This window comes from Salmo salar, chromosome 01 (assembly GCF_965601325.2).
Source record: "Salmo salar chromosome 01, fSalSal1, whole genome shotgun sequence".
Taxonomy (NCBI): Eukaryota; Metazoa; Chordata; class Actinopteri; order Salmoniformes; family Salmonidae; genus Salmo; species Salmo salar.
Genome location: NC_138291.1, coordinates 59,923,723 through 59,944,136, shown reverse-complemented (window position 1 = coordinate 59,944,136; position 20,414 = coordinate 59,923,723). Strand labels below are relative to the sequence as shown.

The 20,414-nt window shown below is 41.9% G+C and overlaps 1 protein-coding gene across 2 annotated transcripts; it reads left to right on the top strand.

The window, feature by feature from the left end:
• Positions 1-9,031: 9,031 nt before the first annotated feature.
• Positions 9,032-20,050, top strand: LOC106606324 (RING finger protein 122). 2 transcript variants are annotated; one of them, XM_014202480.3, is made up of 6 exons: positions 9,035-10,236; positions 11,835-11,991; positions 17,175-17,217; positions 17,422-17,463; positions 17,615-17,697; positions 18,310-20,050. In XM_014202480.3, exons 2-6 carry the CDS (start codon positions 11,882-11,884, stop codon positions 18,428-18,430), a joined length of 399 nt encoding a protein of 132 aa, XP_014057955.1. In that variant the 5' UTR covers positions 9,035-10,236; positions 11,835-11,881; the 3' UTR covers positions 18,431-20,050. The 2 variants fall into 2 exon arrangements, with proteins under 2 accessions (XP_014057961.1, XP_014057955.1); XM_014202486.3 differs by lacking the exon at positions 17,422-17,463 and having other exon boundaries at positions 9,032-10,236.
• The last annotated feature ends 364 nt before the right edge of the window (positions 20,051-20,414 follow it).

Sequence of the window (20,414 nt, the reverse complement as noted above, 5' to 3'; positions counted from 1 at the left end):
AACAAATTCTTATTTACAATGACGGCCTACCAAAAGGCAAAAGGCCTCCTACGGGAACGGGGGCTGGGATTAAAAATAAAATGAAAATATAGACCAAAACACACATCACGATAAGACAGACACCACAACACTACATAAAGAGAGACCTAAGACAACAACATAGCATGGCAGCAACACATGACAACACAGCATGGTAGCAACACAACATGTCAACATCATGGTAGCAACACAACATGGCAGCAGCACAACATGGTAGCGGCACAAATCATGGTACAAACATTATATGGCACTGACAACAACACAAAGGGCAAGAAGGTAGAGACAACAATGCATCATGGGAAGCAGCCACAACTGTCAGTAAGAGTGTCCATGATTGAGTATTTGAATGAATAGATTGAGATAAAACTGTCCAGTTTGAGTGTTTTTTTGCTGCTCGTTCCAGTCACTAGCTGCAGCAAACTGAAAAGAGGAGCAACCCAGAGATGTGTTTGCTTTGGGGACCTTTAACAGAATGTGACTGGCAAAACGGGTGTTGTATGTGGAGGATGAGGGCTTCAGTAGGTATCTCAGATGGGGGGAGTGAGGCCTAAGCGGGTTTTATAAATAAGCATCAACCGGTGGGTCTTGCAATGGGTATACAGAGATGACCAGTTTACAGAGGAGTGTAGAGTGCAGTGATGTGTCCGATTTAACCTGTTGGGTCTAGGGGGCAGCATTTGCACGTCTGGATAAAAAAAATGTACCCGATTTAATCTGGTTACTAATCCTACCCAGTAACTAGAATATGCATATACTTATTATATATGGATAGAAAACACTCTAAAGTTTCTAAAACTGTTTGAATGGTGTCTGTGAGTATAACAGAACTCATTTGGCAGGCAAAACCCTGAGACATTTTCTGACAGGAAGTGGATACCTGATGTGTTGTATTGACTTTAAACCTATCCCATTGAAAAACACAGGGGCTTAGGAATATTTTGGCACTTCCTATTGCTTCCACTAGATGTCACCAGCCTTTACAAAGTGTTTTGAGTCTTCTGGAGGGAGATCTGACCGAACAAGAGCCATGGAACGATGATGTCCCATTAGACACCTGGCGCGCGTGTTCATGTTGGGTACCCTCGTTCCAATACGTTATAAAAGAGTATGCATTCGTCCACCTTGAATATTATTCATGTTCTGGTTAAAAAAGGCCCTAATGATTTATGCTATACAACGTTTGACATGTTTGAACGAACGGAAATATATTTTTTCCCCTCGTTCATGACGAGAAGTCCGGCTGGCTTACATCATGTGCTAACGAGACGGAGATTTTTGGACATAAATGATGAGCTTTTTTGAACAAAACTACATTCGTTATGGACCTGTGATACCTGGAAGTGACATCTGATGAAGAGAATCAAAGGTAATGGATTATTTACATAGTATTTTCGATTTTAGATCTCCCCAACATGACGTCTAGTCTGTATCGCAACGCGTATTTTTCTGGGCGCAGTGCTCAGATTATTGCAAAGTGGGATTTCCCAGTAAGGTTATTTTTAAATCTGGCAAGTTGATTGAGTTCAAGAGATGTAAATCTATAATTCTTTAAATGACAATATAATATTTTACCAATGTTTTCTAATTTTAATTATTTAATTTGTGACGCTGACTTGACTGCCGGTTATTGGAGGGAAACGATTTCCTCAACATCAATGCCATAGTAAAACGCTGTTTTTGGATATAAATATGAACTTGATAGAACTAAAAATGCATGCATTGTCTAACATAATGTCCTAGGAGTGTCATCTGATGGAGATTGTAAAAGGTTAGTGCATCATTTTAGCTGGTTTTATGGTTTTGGTGACCCTGTCTTTGACTTGACAAAACATTACACACAACTCTTGTAAATGTACTGTCCTAACATACTCTAAATGTATGCTTTCGCCGTAAAACCTTTTTGAAATCGTAAAACGTGGTTAGATTAAGGAGATGTTTATCTTTCAAATGGTGTAAAATAGTTGTATTTTTGAAAAATTTGAATTTTGACATTTATTTGGATTCAAATTTGCCGCTCTTGAAATGCACCTGCTGTTGATGGAGTGCACCACGGGTGGCACGCTAGCGTCCCACCTAGCCCCAAGAGGTTAAGAAGCATTGGTGGAAAATCTGATGGCTGAACGGTAAAGAACATCTAGCCGCTCGAGAGCACCCTTACCTACTGATCTATAAATTACATCTCCGTAATCTAGCATGGGTAGGATGGTCATCTGAATCAGGGTTAGTTTGGCAGTTGGGGTGAAAGATGAGTGATTACGATAGAAGAAACCATGTCTAGATTTAACCTTAGCCTGCAGATTTGATATGTGCTGAGAGAAGGACAGTGTACCATCTAGCCACACTCCCAAGTGTATGAGGTGACTACCTCAAGCTCTAAACCCTCAGAGTTAGTAATCACACCGGTGGGGAGAGGGGCATTCTTCTTACCAAACCACATGACCTTTGTTTTGGAGGTGTTCAGAACAAGGTTAAGGGCAGAGAAAACTTTTTGGACACTAAGAAAGCTTAGTTGTAGAACGTTTAACACATCATCCGGGGAGGGGCTTGCTGAGTATAAGACTACATCATCTGCATAAAAAATGGATGAGAGAGCTTCCTACTGCTTGAGCTATGTTCTTGATGTAAATTGAGAAGAGCGTTGGGCCTAGGATCGAGCCTTGGGGTACTCCCTTGGTGTCAAACGGGCTGAGACAGCAGATGTTCTGACTTTATACATTACACACTTTGAGAGAGGTAGTTAGGAAACCAGGCCAAAGACCCGTCAGAGACACCAATAGTTCTTAGCCAGCCAACAAGAATGGAATGGTCTACCATATCAAAACCTTTGGCCAAGTCAATAAAAATAGCAGAACAATATTGCTTAGAATCAAGGGCAATGGTGACATCATTTAGGACCTTTAAGGTTGCAGTGACACATCCATAACCTGACCGGAAGCCAGATTGCATACCAGAGAGAATACTATAGACATGAAGAAAGCCAGTCAGTTGATTATTGACACGTTTTTAAAACACTTTTGATAAACAGGGCAAAATAAAAATTGACTTAAAACAGTTAGGATCAGCTTGATCTCCCCCTTTATGAAAAGGATGAACTGTGGCTGCCTTCCAAGCAATGGGAACCTCCCCAGAGAGGAGAGACAGGTTAAAAAGGTCAGAGATAGGCTTGGAGCTGATAGGGTCAGCAACCTTAAAGAAGAACGGGTCTAAACCATCTGACCCAGATGTTTTTTTGGGGTCAAGTTTAAGGAGCTCCTTTAGCACCTCGGACTCAGTGATCGCCTGCAGGGAGAAACTTTGTAGTGGGGCAGGGGGAAAAGAGGGAGGAGCATTGGTACTTGTCGCATTAGAGGGGGTGGGAGATGAGGAAATGTTGGATGGGCAAGGAGGAATGGCTGAGTCAAATAGAAATCCTGACTTAAAACCTCTACGGGATCGGTCCTAAACCGGGACTGTTGTTGCTCAATATGCGATAATGTGACTAGAAAACGTTGTATACAACAGCCAACTTTCCAGGACATAGACATGTCTTATATGGGCAGAAAGCTTAAATTCTTGTTAATCTAACTGCAGTGTCCAGTTTACAGTAGCTATTACTGAAAAAAACATAGCATGCTATTGTTTGAGGATAGTGCACAACAACAAAACACTTTTATCAAGGCAGCTGGTTTGACACATTCACCTCTGAATGTACTTACATTCAGTAATCTTGCTCTTATTTGTCATCTTGAGGGTCCCAGAGATAAAATGTAGTTTTGTTTGAAAACATCTATTTTTATATTCAAAAGTAGGAACTGGGTTCTACAGTTTGACCCCACTGCTGTCTCTGGCTCCACACCCACTCCGCCCGGCCGTCTAGATGTGTGAAGGTTAGTGTTTTCTGTAGGGAAGCTAATGATCCATCATGTATGACATTCCTGGGAGTGTGTAAACTCAAATTTTTTATTACCATAACATTTTTGTATGTTCTCTATAGTTATGTACTTGAAAATGTATAAATTGACCAATTTGGAAAATTTGGGCAAACTCCTGGCAGACTTGATGCAAAATATTGTGTCGTGAGGTAATTCTTCACTGGATCAGTCAGACACACACACTGCTGCCATCTTATGGACAAAATGTAAATTACACCTAGGATCCTATCTTAGCGTATGGCCATTCTCTTCCATTTCAAAGATGATGAAAAAAATATATATAGAAAACGCATGTTTTTTTGTTTGTATTATCTTTTACCAGATCTAATGTGTTATATGCGCCTACGAACTTCAATGTGTTTCCTTTCAAATGGTATCAAGAATATGCATATCCTTGCTTCAGGTCCTGCGCTACAGACAGTTTTTGGGTATGTAATTTTAGGCGAAAATTGAAAAAAGTGTCCGATACTTAAGAACTCAGCCATGTGCTCCTTGTCAGTAATGACCACATCTTCAACATTAAGGGACATGGGCAGCGGTAAGGAGGAGGGTTTATTCTCCAGGTCTTTAACCGTTTTCCAGAACTTCTTGGGGTTAGACCCACAGAGAGAGAACTGCTCCTTAAAGTAACTAACTATGGCCTTCCGGATAGCCTGAGTGCACTTATTTCTAATTTGTCTGAACAAGAGCCAGTCAGCCTGAGTATGCTTGTGCCGAGCCTTTCGCCAAATTAAATGGTCTTTCCTCAGGCCCGAGACATGGTTCGTCCAGCCAGGCACTGCAGACGTCATAGAAAAACTCCTTGTAGGCAATTTTTATTACACTCGAGTTGTGTTGCAATGGATGACTACCGTTTTTCGGGCTCCTGACCAATTCTTCTATTTTGTGTGGTTTTTTGCACTGATCTTAACCTTTTTTATACATAATGTTTCCGCAATCATTTCCAATGACCGAAAACACCTTCTGAACATCAGAACAGCAATCACTAACCTCGATTTGAATGAAGATTTCTACTTCAACGAGTCGGCGGCATATGACATACTGCTCATCCCGAACTAGACCCTAATCCCTGAGACTCAGAAAAGGAAGAGACGGCGTAAGAGAGGCCGACATGCAGGAATCCTGACGAAACTAACTCGGCGAGTAAATAATCTGACTCTACTCTCTGTTCTTTTGGCGAATGTACAATCACTGGAGAACTAATTGGACAAGCTCAGTTCTAGACTATCCTATCAACAGGACCTGAAGAACTGTAATGTCCTATCTTTCTTGGAGTCGTGGCTGAACAAGGACATGGATAATAGACATCTAGCTGTTTTTTTCTATGCATTGGCAGGATCAAACGACAGCTGGTGTGCGATCTCTAATATTAAGGAAGTTTTGAGGTTCTGCCCGCCTGAGTTAGAATACCTTGTGATAAGTTGTAGACTATACTATTTACCAAGAGAGTTTTCATCTACATTTTTTGTAGCAGTCAAACCGATGCTAGCACGAAAACCCTACTCAATGAGCTGTATAGGGCCATAAGCAAACAAGGAAAAATGCTCATCCAGAGTCGGCACTTCTAGTGGCCGTTAAAAGTAGTAGTATTTATTTGGATCCCCAACTCTTCCTGGGTTCCAAACAGGAAACAAAACAACAAATAAAATACATAATATAGTAACATAATATACTTAATATACATAACACTACATCATACTACATAATCTCCTGCCTCTGCCTCAAGCTTCAGAAACAGGAGATGGCTCCCGCCCTATGGGTGATTTTAATGCAGGGAAACAGAAATCCGTCTTACCTCATTTCTACCAGTGTGTCACCTTTGCAACTACAGGAGACAAAACTCTAGATCACTCGAACTCAACTCTGGACCTCGAAGCCAGTTCCACTGCATTTTTTCATTGTTCCCCTTTAAATCAGGGACTGTGTTAGACCTGGGACACCAAATGGGTGCAATTAATTATCAGGTAGAACAGAAAACCAGCAGGCTCCGGTTCTCATAGGGTGAGAGTTGAAATCCCCTGCTCTAGATCACGCCACACACATAAACACAAACAAAGCTCAACCTTGCACTCCATTTGGCAAATCTGACAATAACTCTATCCTCGAGATTCCTGCGTACAAGCAAAAACTCAAACCGAGAGTACCAGTGATGCACTCAATACGGAAGTGGTCCGATGAAGCGGATGCTAAGCTATAGGACTGTTTCACTAGCACAGATTGGAATATGTTCATCCGATGGCATTGAGAAGTTTACCACATCAGTCACCGGCTTCATTAATAAGTGCATTGATGACATCGTCCCTACAGTGACCATACGTACTGTACATATCCCAACCAGAAGTCATGGATTACAGGCAACATCCGCACTGAGCTAAAGGCTAGAGCTGCCGCTTTCAAGGAGCAGGACACAAATCTGGACATTCATAAGAAATCCTGCTACGACCTCTGATGAGCAATCAACCAGGCAAAGTATCAATACAGAACTTAGATCTAATCCTACTATGCTGGCTCTGGTGCTCGTCAGATGTGGCGGGGCTTGCAAACTATCATGGATTACAAAGGGAAACCCAGCCATGAGCTTCCCAGTGACACAAGCCTACCAGATAAGCTAAATGCCTTCGATGCTTGATTTGAGGCAAGCAACACTGAACCATGCATGAGAGCACCAGCTGTTCTGGATGACTGTGTGGTCACGCTCTCCGATGTGAATAAGACCTTTAAACAGGTTCAAATTCACAAGGCCGCAGGGCCAGATCTATTACCAGGATGCGTACTCAGAGCATGTGCTGACCAGCTGGCAAGTGTCTTCACTGACATTTCCAACCTCTTCCTGACCCAGTTTGCAATACCTACATGTTTCAAGCAGACCATCACAGTCCCTGTGCCCAAGAACACCAAGGTAACCTGCTCAAGAACGCCAAGGTAACCTGTATAAATCACCTCATAGCGCTCACATCTGTAGCTTTGAAAGGTTGGTCATGGCTCACACCACCATCAACTCAGATACCCTGGACCCACTTCAATTCGCATACCGCCCCAACAGATCCACAGATGACGCAATCTCTATTGCACTCGGACCCCAGTAAGACTAGCTGTTGCTATTGGCGTCAGCTAATGGGGATCCTAATAAATCAAATCACTCCACAATGCCCTCTCCCACCTGGACAAGAGGAACACCAATGTGAGAATGCTGTTCATTGACTTCAGCTCAGCGCTCAACACCATAGTGCCCTCCAAGCTCATCACTAAGTTAAGGACCCTGGGACTGAACACCTCCCTCTGCAACTGGGTCCTTGACTTCCTGACGGGCCGCCGTCAGGTGGTAAGGGTAGACAACAACACATCCGCCATGCAGATCCTCAACACTGGGGCCCTTCAGAGATCTGGCAGTGTGGTGCCAGGACAACAATCTCTGCCAAGAGTGTGCAAAGCTGTTGTCAAGGCAAAGGGTGGCTATTTTGAAGAATCTCAAATATAAAATATTATTTAATTTGTTTAACACTTTTATGGTTACTGTCAAGGTTGGCTCAAGGAAGCAGGAGAGGCAGAGTCAAGCGCAGGAGACAGAAAATCCGTGAACACACTTTAATGGGCATCCACAATGTCTGAACATGGTAGGGCAGGGCGCATACAAACAAATGCTCCAAAAACACCCCGCTGAACCACTAAACAGTGACGCAGCCCACAAAACCTCTGCGGCAAACAAAAACACAGGCAGAGGGAAAATATACGTTCCTCAAAACGACATCAGTCCTTACATAGACAATCACGCACAAAGCACAAACCTACCTAGCTCAACTAAATACCCCCCCCCCCACTAACTACTAAAACAAAACAGGTGCGTGCCTAACCTAGACCTAACCAACAGAAAGTGAAACAGAGGATCGATGGCAGCTAGTAGGCCGGCGACGACGACCGCCGAGCGCCGCCCGGGCGAGGAGGGGCGCCACCATCCGTCGGTGTCGTGACAGTTACTACATGATTCCTTGTGTTATTTCATAGTTTTGATGTGTTGACTATTATTCTACAATGCAGAAAATAGTACAAATAAAGAAAAACCCTGGAATGAGTAGGTTGTCCAAACTTTTGACTGGTATTGTACATCAAATCAGTGATGAGAATAGTCAGATTAACCAATACTTAACAGGGACATGGTGGCGTAGCAAGAAGATTTGTGTAACATGAACCTGGACAGTTTTATCTCAATCTCTTCATTCAAAAACTGAATCATGGACACTTTTACTGCCAGTTGTGGCTGCTTTGTGTGATGTATTGTTCTCTACCTTCTTTCCCTTTGTGCTGTTGTCTGTGCCCAATAATGTTTGTACCATGTTGTTGTCTTAGGTCTCTCTTTATGTAGTGTTGTGTTGTCTCTCTTGTGATGTGTGTTTTGTCCTATATTTATATAAAAAATATATTTTTTTTTAATCCCAGCCCCCGTCCCCGCAGGAGGCCTTTTGCCTTTTGGTAGGCCGTCATTGTAAATAAGAATTTGTTCTTAACTGACTTGCCTAGTTAAATAAAGGTTCAATAAAAATAAATTAAAAACCAAGAGGTTGTGAGTCAAATCCCAGGTAAGGGGAAACCATTTGTTTGATGTTGTTGATACCTTTCCACTTATTCTGCTCCAGCCATTGCCACGAGCCCGCCCTCCCCAATTAAGGTGCCACCAACCGCCTGTGACATGAATGTGTCTAGAACATTAATGTCGTATATATTCTGAGAACATGGTAACCACCTTCTGGATATGTTCTGTTTGACATTAAGGGAAAGTTCTAACTCTAATGGCAAAACATGCTAAAAAGGTTCTCAGAAGGTTTTTGCTAACATACATCGAATGTTCCCCTATCTATTGGGAAAATTGGGCACTCAAACATTACGGGAACATCACGGGTAACATTACAAATATGTTCTTTCTGCCTCTTCCTGTTAGCTGGGTTTCTGCCTGTCTGCCTGTAGGGCTCCTGCTCTGTTGTCACCTAGTAATAGCTTACAGCTGGAAAGAGAGGGGGAGGGAGGGAAAATGAGAGAGGGAAAGTGAGCAAGGCAGAGAGAAAGGAGGGGGAGGGTGAAAGCAGAGCTATGATGCAGACAGCGAATCACATGAGCAGGGATATGTTTACAAACTGAGCTGAGGAGGTATGCTCACTAGCTCCATTGTGAGGAAGAGGGACTGAGAGCAGAGAGAGAAAAAGAGAGAGTGGGACCAGAGGAGAGCGGCTTCCTGGGTTAAAATTATCAGTGTTAGGCTAATTTTCGCTGTCTCCTTTTTCACCCCCTCTTTGTCTGTTTTGGAAGAAGGGGAGCAGATGGTTGGGCCTGACAGAGCAGAGAGCACAACGCCAGTGCAGGCGTAAATAGCTGCTTTTACAGGAACACTGGGCACTGCAGGGAACCATTCAAGTTCTTCCTTTGTTTCCCATAATTAGCAGGTTTTCACAGCAAGAGAGAAAATCTATGTCGAGACGAGTATTCAAGGAAGGCGGAGGCAGAGAGAGAGAGGAAAACAGGACTTCAGAGGATCAGGGGAGGGAGGGATAAGCCTTGTGACAATGTTTTGAAGGGGAGACAAAGCAAAGCAGCGACTGCACTCAGCTGGATAGATTGAGTTAGCTGCATGGGAGTTCTCTCCATTTGGAATATTAACAATAACATTGATGTGTCTTTAACCTGCGAGGCTATGATGTTTATCCCATAATATAAACACAGCTATGCTCTGGAAATCCCTTTGTTTATTTGAAGAGGGGAGCCATTGCAACACGGATATATTTGATTCTGTTGCCTTTAATATCTTAATATCTTTTCACACTTTTTAGCATAATTTTGGATTTTAAAAAGTAGCTATCAATTCCTGATGAAATTGTTGCTTGATTATTCACATAATGACAAATCATCACAAAGAAGAGTGTGGATTTCAACAATGAGTGAGTTGTTTTAGTAATGTTTTACTGGAAAACAGAGCATCATCCACAGGAGAGCTTCTTGGGGAACTGACAATGTTTATCACAACGGGACTGACTCATAGCCTACAAATAAAAGTCATTTTCATTGGGGACACAGAAGAGGTTGGACTCACATCATTGTCTGGAAGACAGTGACTTTTTTGGGGACAACCTCCTCGATCTGTCGGCACCCCAACAAACAAAGACCCAGGACTGGTTGTGACCCCAGACACAGTGAGTCTAGAGGTTGTGAGTAACTTCAGACGTTTTGACCCCCATCCACTGATTCCCTGGGTCCCTCTGGCTTTCTTGAGGCTGATTTCACCCAGTCCAGTGGTCTCACGGTGAGTACGTTCTTCCTATGTGTAGTGGCGTAATAATGACCTTTGTGTTTGTGGTGTAATAATGACCTTTGTGTTTGTGGTGTAACAATGTGTTGTCTCGTTACAATTGGTTTGTATTTGAGTGGGTATGACTTGTATGGTCCTGTCTGTTTTGTTGTGTGCCTTTCCTTTCGACGCTAGGCCCTAGACGCTCTCCCAGACAGCATGTGTTCAGAGTGTCCTACCTCTTAGACCTCGACTGTCAATGATTTACTAACATCCTGCTAAGATTACAGATGCCCCTTCCCTCACCCAAACCCAGCACCCCACCCCCCTCAGAGACAGATCTGGTGGAATGGCCCTTCTGGCCAGACCCTCACACAGGCAGAAGTGACCTTTGACCCAGGAAGTACTCTACTTATTGTGGGACTATGGGTGGCATTAGACGTTAAGGTTGCTCACCATTCTCTCCATAGGTAGTGCTGCTGGTGATAGTCTGAAACGCCTGCATGGACTGAAAGGACCAAATTCCAATTCCCCATCTCCCACTCAGGGCCATAAAACGACACACACACACACACACACACACACACACACACACACACACACACACACACACACAAACACATACATACACATCCCCAGGCCGAAAAACAAGCGTAACACATTGAAGTCCAACAATATACTGCATATTATACTACAGTGGTATTCAAAATCGGGATTAGGAGCAACACATTTAAGAGTACACATTATGGTATGGGACAATATACAAACGTTTAAAAATATATATTTCATTGAGTAAATGTATTTCTTGGTTTCTATTCATTTTGATAAGAGATTAAAATGCAATGAATTGAAGGTTATTTGTTAATGTAAAAATCTAAATGTACCGATTTTAAGGTTTTGTCATTAGATTTCTTGTTGTCATTGTGGAGTGCCTCATTGCTGGAGTGGCCTTCAGATATGGGACTCACACACACCTGTCAAACACACACGCACAGGCCTTACTGGGGGAGCTGGTTCAACACTGAGAGCTCACTTTTCAGTAGAAGTAACGCAGTACATTTTGAAAAGTTCATGCAACACAATGAAGTTCAACAATGGAAGTAGTGTTACATTGATACAGTACGTAAAACAAGAAGTTGCTGAGTGGCTAACAGTATGCAATATGCATGTCCACCCTGCCTTAGGCACACACATGCAATGAGATGAGCCGAGAGTCCAGTACCGGTCTGCCATACGATGCACAGCCCACTTCACAGTAAATAACGCATTTATGCTAATAGGACATTCCAAATTCCAAATTTAATTTGATTCGGTCTGCTTTATATGTAAAACATATTCTGTGCACTTAGTAGATGAACACACACACACACACAGAGACACAGCACAATGTTTTAAAATGCCACATACTAATTTCTTGAATGTAAAACATCCTCCCTACATTGTAAATGAAACACACACGTCACTGAAACATGCTTCAGAATCCATTATTGAGGACGACATACATACTGAACCCCTTTTGTCTTTTGCCTGTAACGACAGACGGGCCTGTAGAGTTTGATCAAGTAGACTCAAGGCTCTCCGTCTTCTTCCTCTCTCTGTCTTCCTCATCTCAGGATGTCTGTGCGGTTTAAGATCGCAGATCTCAGACCCTTACGGCAAGATGACATCGGAAGACATCTACCACCTGCCCCTCAACATGTACGTCATCATCCTGGGCATTGGCCTCTTCGTCTTCATGCTCAGCCTGATCTTCTGCTGCTACATGTTCAGGTGAGGCTTAGGGGAGAGTGTTTAGCCATTTTTTTTTTTACATTTGGCATCACTCCGTCAAGGGAGCTATAGTATTCTTTCTAACAAAGATATCTACATATATTTCACGATGTTGTGTATCCCTGGAAATAATCTGAATTCATGTAAACATGACAGTTTATATACTTCGGTTTAGATACAAGCATTATGAAACCTCTAACACAAATTCAATTGACTTGGTGAAAATCCGTTTTTTGGACCTAACTTGCTTAGCACTTTTTCCATGAGGTTTCTTCCTTCACAGACTCCTACACTACCAGTCAAAAGTTTTAGAACATCTACTCATTCAAGGGTTTTACTTTATTTTTTAGTATTTTCTACATTGTAGAATAATAGTGAAGACATCAAAACTATGAAATAACACATATGGAATCATGTAGTAACCAAAAAGTGTATTTGAGATTCTTCAAATAGCCACCATTTGCCTTGATGACAGCTTTGCACACCGGTAGTGTAAATATTTGGTCAAATATTACATTTTGTGTATGGTTTCCTAGAAAGGTGACTCAACTTACCCCTTTGGCAAAACTTACACCACTCTCCCCTACTGCACAGCAGTGATCACCTAGCGCAGCAGGGTTCCCCAACTGAAAGGTGATTTTATTTGGCCCCCAAGTTTTCTGAGCAAAAACATAATAATAGAAAGATATATATGTAATCGTATACAAATGTAAGCAAATTTTGAAATTATTTTCTATTCAAATATTTTACTGAACAAAAATATAAATGCAATATGTAAAGTGTTCGTCCCATGTTTCATGAGCTGAAATAAAAGTTCCCAGAAATGTTCCATATTCTCTCAAATTTGTGCTCCAATTGGGTTTACACCTCTGTTAGTGAAGATTTCTCCTTTGCCAAGATAATCCATCCACCTGACAGGTGTGACATATCAAGAAGCTGATTAAACAGCATGATTACTCGGGTGCACCTTGTGCTGGGGACAATGGCCACTCTAAAATGTGCAGTTTTGTCACACAACACAATGCCACAAATGTCTCAAAATTTGAGGGTGTGCGCAATTGTTATGCTGACTGCTGGAATGTTCACCAGAGCTGTTGCCAGAGAATTTCATGTTCATTTCTCTACCATAAGCCGCCTCCAACATCGTATTAGAGAATTTGGCAGTGCGTCCAACTGGCCTCACAACCACAGACCACGCAACACGCCAGCCCAGGACCTCCACATCCAGCTACTTTACCTGCAAGATCATTTATATTTTTGTTCAGTATATATCTGTTTTTTTTGTCAATTTGAAGTTTTGTTTGTAATTATTCCGACCCCCTGACCATCCGCTCAAGAAAAAGATCTTCCCTCGGCTGAATCTCGTTGATGATCAATGAGTTATGGGCTTGTTAATCACAATAACCCTTAGTCAGCTATAGCTTTCTGAATAGATCAGGGCCTGGTTTCCCAAAAGCATCTTCACGCTAAGTTCATCATTAGAACCTCTGTAGGAGCATCGTTAAATCTCAGAGCTGTTTCCCAAAACCATCGTTATTAACTATGCATTTGAAAACACATGTCATTTAAAGCCTGCCTTAGACCACTTGTAGAACAGATTTCCGCTAAACAGATAATCACATGGGTTATCTGTCTCTCTGTGACCGCCCATAACGTCAAAACAAAGTTGACTACAAATACACAGCCTGGTCTCATAGACTGTACGTAACGTAGTAAATATAAATCCAAGACATTGAAATTAGATTGATATGTTACGTTTTGTATGGTTACATAAGAAATACTGTAAGATTAAGGCAAAAACAATATATATATATATATATATAATTTAAAAAAAATGTTTTACTTTACTTATCCCTTTTTCTCCCCAATTTCGTGATATCCAAATGGTAGTTACTGTCTTGTCCCATCACTGCAACTCCCATACGGACTCGGGAGAGGCGAAGGTCGAGAGCCATGTGTCTTCTGAAACCCGACCCTGCTAAGCCGGAACTGCTTCTTGACACACTGCTCGCTTAACCCGGAAGCCAGCCGCACCAATGTGTCGGAGAAAACACTGTACAACTGGCGACCGGCCCGCCACAGGAGTCACTAGAGTGCGTTGGGACAAGAACATCCCGACCGGCCAAACCCTCCCCTAACCAGGACGACCCTGAGCCAATTGTGTGTCGCCTCATGGGTCACTCGGTTGCGGGCGGCTACGACACAGCCCGGGATCGAAACCGGAGCTGTAGTGACAACTCAAGCAATGCAGTGCCTTAGACCGCTGCGCCACTCGGGAGGCCCTTCATTTTAAGGTAAGATTGATCTGAGAAAGCTGATCCGAGAGTAGCGCTGCCTTTCTTTCAATCCCATCAGTATCGACATATGCTTCAACGACACACTTAGCAACTTTTCTCTCTGCGTGGTGTTTTGGGAAACGCATGTTACATCTTCGGCCGTTGTAGGAAAGATGCATCGTTAAAACACTCGTAAGCCTAAGTTCCATCGCTATCGGGAAACCGGGCCCAGAACATTTGAGTTGTGTTTTTTGTCAAAGTTAGCTCAGCTGGCTAACCTATTAATCCTGCTTTGGAAAATACAACCCTGAGGCAGACACAATCAGGTAGTACAATATGTTTTAAAGCTGCAAAATATAACTTTGTGCGCGACCCGACCAAATTCACATGGAAATGTGAGTTATAGATCTGTAATTTTTATTGAAAGCAAGTCTAAGAAGCGGTAGATATGTTCTATGTGCTTTATTTCTATGCTTCCCATTCTTAAGTTTTGTTTTTGTGTCTTTTACTTTTGGTTTTGTACACCAGCTTCAAACTGCTGAAAAAACAAAAATATTTTAGGTTATGGAAAATATATTTCACAGCAGTTTACATGGTGCAATGATTCTCTACACTATACTTGCTTGTTTTGTCACATAAAGTAAAATTAGGCGAACTATTAGAATTTTAGCAACCAGGAAATGACGGAGTGATTTTTGCATAGTGCATCTTTAAACATCAATGTGATCAATGCTAGGTGTTGAACAACCAGCCGCGAGCCTTTTGCTAAGACTGTGTTTACACCTGGAGCAAAATGTGTTTTCTGGCCAAATCTGAGGTGTCTTCTTTTAGACTTTCTTGTTGTCGAGATGTGGAACCATAAATACATACTCACATCTGCTCCTGATGAGGTGCTTTGCAGCTGTAGCACAGCCAAGTGTAGACACATTGTGACTTGCATTTGGCATACTATTCATGGGTTGCATGTTTCATCACAATACTGTTTTGAACGTTCGCTTTGGACTGATGCCCGACTGAGCGTTCTACTCAATGCATCGTCAATGAGCGCTGATGAAGATTTCATCAAATGTGCATTACAGTGGCATGGAAATACAATGCATTCAAAATGAGGCAAATAATTAGTAGGAAAACCTTTTGTCATGATTTTGATGTCGCCAGATTGACTTTAGACTTTAGATTGAGGGGAGGCCACCGGATTTTAGCTAGCTAATGTTAGCATTGCTAGCTATTTTTGACGAACTTTGCTAGCTAATGACAACATTGCCATCTGTCTATAGTAAATTTGATGATATGATAATGCTGGCAAAGTTGTTTCCTACTAAACATTTGAATTCTTTAGCAATGTCATCGTATTTCCAGGAACTATAGTGGAATTTAAACGAAACAGTAGTTAGCCTCCATCCAGAATGACTGTGCTTCTTCTTCTCTAAAGTTTTATGGCAGACTGCACCGATTGTTGTATTGCCACCACCTACTGTATGGGGTATTGAAACAAAACAAAAATAATACTGTATATTCCATTGCGGGGGGGGGCAAGATAATAGAAAAATAAATCAAACAACCATCCCTCTCTTTCAGTCACATTCAAATCAATCCCTACACAGGCTCAGGAGTCTGTGAGGACGGGCATTCATCGACAGGATTCCTTGTAATGTCTCTGCAGAAAAGTCCCTGAGGCCCCCCAAAAAACTCACGATGATGCCTATTTACTCCGATTTCCTCTCCGTTTGCACTGTGCAATTGATAACCAAAGTAATAAACACTACAAAGTCCACCTTCTTAATATGCAACATGTTAGGATCCCTCTGTTGACAAGGAACATCATCTTGTGTCTCTACTCCTACTACCATTACTTCTTCAACTTCACTCCTTTCTTCCACGCTTCTCAATGCCTCCGGATAGGAGACATTCTGGACAGCCCTTATTCTTGCCAACTCCATCTCCTTCACCCTAACAGGACACAATGTTCACCACCACAATTGCAGCATTTAGGCTCAGCTGACATAATATTCCTCCCGTCTACATACACTTGACACATTTATCACACTGCATGAGTTTGGGCACGGAGGCTCTCACAGGGAATCTCATGTAACCTAAATACAAGTGAGAAGGGAGAGACTCTTCATCAAAAAACAATAGAATGGATGGAGTGGGCTTCCGCACTCCATCTACCGTACAGGTCAGTCGTTGTGCACCAACCACTTGATCCTATTCTTCACATATATCCTTTGCATTTACTTCTAGAGCCACCCCAGAGATAACACCCTTGATGGGTGCCCTGCTTCAAAGATCCAAACACACGACACATTCCAATCCAACATCTTGAGGCGCGAAGCACGCTCCTTCTGTTCCGTGGAAAACCCCTAAAAGCCCACTTCTCGTTATTCTCATCGACACCACCAATTTTTAATAGAGACTCCAAACCGATCTACCAGGTAACAAAATTGATCCATCACCCTTAACCCTTAAAAAATAATCAGACCTAGGTTTGGATTTACTAGTTTTCACTACCACTTTACTTCTCTTGTTTCCTTTTACATTCGCCACTGTATTCCAATTCTACTCATTCTCATCTCCACTCGACAAGCCATCTAATTTAAACAGAACATCTGCTTCCATGACTGTGCTTATCACCACTTCAGGGCACCACTATGGCGCCGCCGGTAGAGGGCGGCTTGAACGTTCATAACAATGGCATGACGTGACCGTGTGACGGAAGTGCAACCTATGAATAGCGGTCTCCATGACAACACATCAGGCATGATGGGACATATGATCGAAAGATGAAAAGTAATGGGACAAGCATTCATAACAGATCAATGTAATATGGAATTATGAAGTGTCAATTATATCAGTCAATGTCAAAAATCCTTTTTGAATATGCCTTTTTATATAATTCTGTTTCAGGTTAAGGCGACAAGGCACAAGGGAGCAATATGGATATAATGAGGTAATTTCATCTTGTATTAATAAAAAATCTCTCAAACGTGGTAAATTTCACAAATGATGAGAATGACTTGTTTGTTTCTTCTTGATATCTTTGGATTGCCAGTTGTTTCTAAAATCAATCTCTATTATATTAATTTAAAAAGGTGTTATTTTGTTGCGCTTTTATTGTAAAAAAGATTTCCCATAAATTCATCTTTATCTCTAGGTTGTTTTGAAAGGTGCAGGAAAGAAACTGAGTCTTCTTGGAGTAAGTTTTGTTGTTCCAGCTATGCACTTTGCAAATTGTTTTTTGCAGGGGAATAGAATTTAGGCCTCAGCATCAGAGAGTTAGGGTGGGGAGTGAGAATTTGTTTTCCTTCCAAGGATAGTGTTAACGTGATTTCTTTCCCATCCTACAGCAGACCTGTGCCGTGTGCTTAGAAGAGTTCAAAAGCAGAGACGAGCTTGGAGTGTGTCCCTGCTCACATGCCTTTCACAAGAAGTAAGGCCCCTCCCACAGTCCTGGCTTTGATGGCGTGAAGTGAACAGCTGAAGGCATACACAGGGAAGAAGAGATCAAAAGCTAGTTTAATTTAAAAAAGAGACAAAAGCCTTGACAAAGCCCTCCAGGTCTAGTGTGAAAGTGACAGGCATTTACTGTCTGTGTGACTTTCAGTCATTTGACTATATGCACCTGTTTACCCCTAAGGAAAGACCCCTATGACATTGTTTGCAGACTGTTTGCTTGAGATGATAGACTACCATCTGTTTCTCCCTGGACCAGGGTAGAATAGTATAACGACCTCTCCCACAGGATATGTTTGGCATGTTAGTAGCCAATGGGCGTATATAGTAATATACAAGGTAGTGTGTACTGTTGAACCGTCCCTGAATTGCGTCTTTCTCTCTCATGCGTCCTTGCTCTCTCTGTATGCCTGTCTGCCTCTCTCTCTCTCTCACTCTCTCTCGCTTTGTCTGTCTCTCGTTCCCACTTTCTCTCTCGCTCTCTCTTTCTCTCCACCTCTCTCTCTCCTGCTCATTATCTCTAATTTTCTTCTCCATATCTCTATGTCTTTCTGTAATCTAATATGTTCCCCTCTCTCCCCCTACGCAGGTGTCTGTTAAAATGGCTGGAGATCCGCAGTGTCTGCCCCATGTGTAACAAACCCATCTGCCGTTTGCAGCCAGACCCCCCACAGGGCGCAGAGAGGCCCCAGAGCCCAATGGCGGTGTGAGATGAGCGAGGGACCACACTGCAGCACCTCAACACCCCTAATTACAGTTCCAACCTGCCTCAACCCACTCCAGTCCGCCGGACCCCTAAAAATCACACCCTGGTCCAGTTGAAGTGAATCAGGCATTCCATCCTGACGTCTTCCATATACCCCCATCCTAGAGTTCTGACAGACTCTACTCTGGTTTTGAAGGTGTTAGACCCCTGAAGGTGTGAGATGAGACTTTGAAGTGGAACTCATAGAACAATATTGGAGAACAAACTGAATGTTTTTTTTATCAAAAAGGCAGGGGATGGATGATGAGACCCTGTCCCATGACCACCGGCCAACCCCTACTGGAGAATTGTATTTAAAAAAATATATATATTTCACCTTTATTTAACCAGGTAGGCTAGTTGAGAACAAGTTCTCATTTGCAACTGCGCCCTGGCCAAGATAAAGCAAAGCAGTATGACACATACAACAACACAGAGTTACACATGGAATAAACAAAACATACAGTCAATAATACAGTAGAACAAAAGAAACAGTGGGTACTGAAAAAGAGTTGGGATGCTGTGCATTGGGCCCTACTTTCCCAGATCATAGTCAATAACCCACCATCCCATGTTCCCAAGTGAAGATAGGGTGTCCTGATTGGTCGATGAGTAACATGGGGCCTGGATGGAGGTAACACACACATACCATGCCCACAGCTGCCATCATGGGCCTATGAGGTATTCAGCTATGACATAGGGTGCAGTGACCATGTCACTAAATAACCCATCAGGGTCATTCTTGACTTGCATTGCCATTTGGGAATGGTATTTTGGAAGAAATGAACTTCATTTTTGTTTGTTTTTATTTAAATGTACAGTATATGGGTACATCTTACTATTCTAAATAGACTTTTATGGCAGCTTAATGACTTTAAATATCAAGGATGGTAATGACACATTTTAGGTAATTGAGTATTTTCTTAAATGGAGAGCACAGATGCTCAAATGTCCTTAACCCTAAAGGGATATGATTAGTCTTTTAATCACAATGTAATTTCCCTTACATTTTTAAATTTAAATTGAGTAATACCAATGACAATTTTTATTTAGACACCAAGTCATCAATGGAATCCTCAAAATTATTACATGCTAAAAGGGTGTGATTAGCTAAGAACTTTCTTTAATATAGACCCCTCCCCCGATAACAGTTTGCAACTGGAGGGAATGCTCAAGGTCCTTGTATATTTTTTGTGTAATGAGTAATTTCAGAAACCCCTAACTAAAATTTGGCGTAATTGCATCAGATGCCCGATTAGCTTCTGAGGGAGATGTATGAGAAAAGACAGGCCTTCTAACGAGACTAGAGAAGTCACTTTAAACAATGCATTAAATATACAGTTTTGCAGTAGAAATTGATTTATATATATTTTATCAATGATAAACAGTACAATATAAACAAAAACATGTATGATGTGTAACTATTTGTTATTTTAAAGTGTTTCTCATTGTTGCAAAGCCGAGAGATGCAAATGCCACTGCAATTCAAGAATGACCCATCAATTAAATATATAATCTTTAAATTATTTCTAAGGAATTGTTTTGTATTATAACTGGCTTTCAATAAAGTGTATTGTTTCAGTGATATGTGATATGATGTTATTCATTCTGAAACATTAACCATGCAAATGTTATTCAGTTGGGGCATAGTTATAACCATTTCAAGTATCTGCATTTACATTAAAAAAAATGTTTTATTACCTTTATTTAACTAGGCAAATCAGTTAAGAACAAATCCTTATTTACAAAGACGGCCAAACCAGGGAAACGCTGGGCCAATTGAGCGCCACCCTATGGGACTCCCAATCACGGCTGGATGTGATATAGCCTGGATTCGAACCAGGGACTGTAGTGACGTCTTTTGCGCTGTGATGCAGTGCCTTAAGATTACTGCACCACTCGGGAGCCCATTTGCATGCGCCATTTCGGAAAATAATAGTTAGCAATGG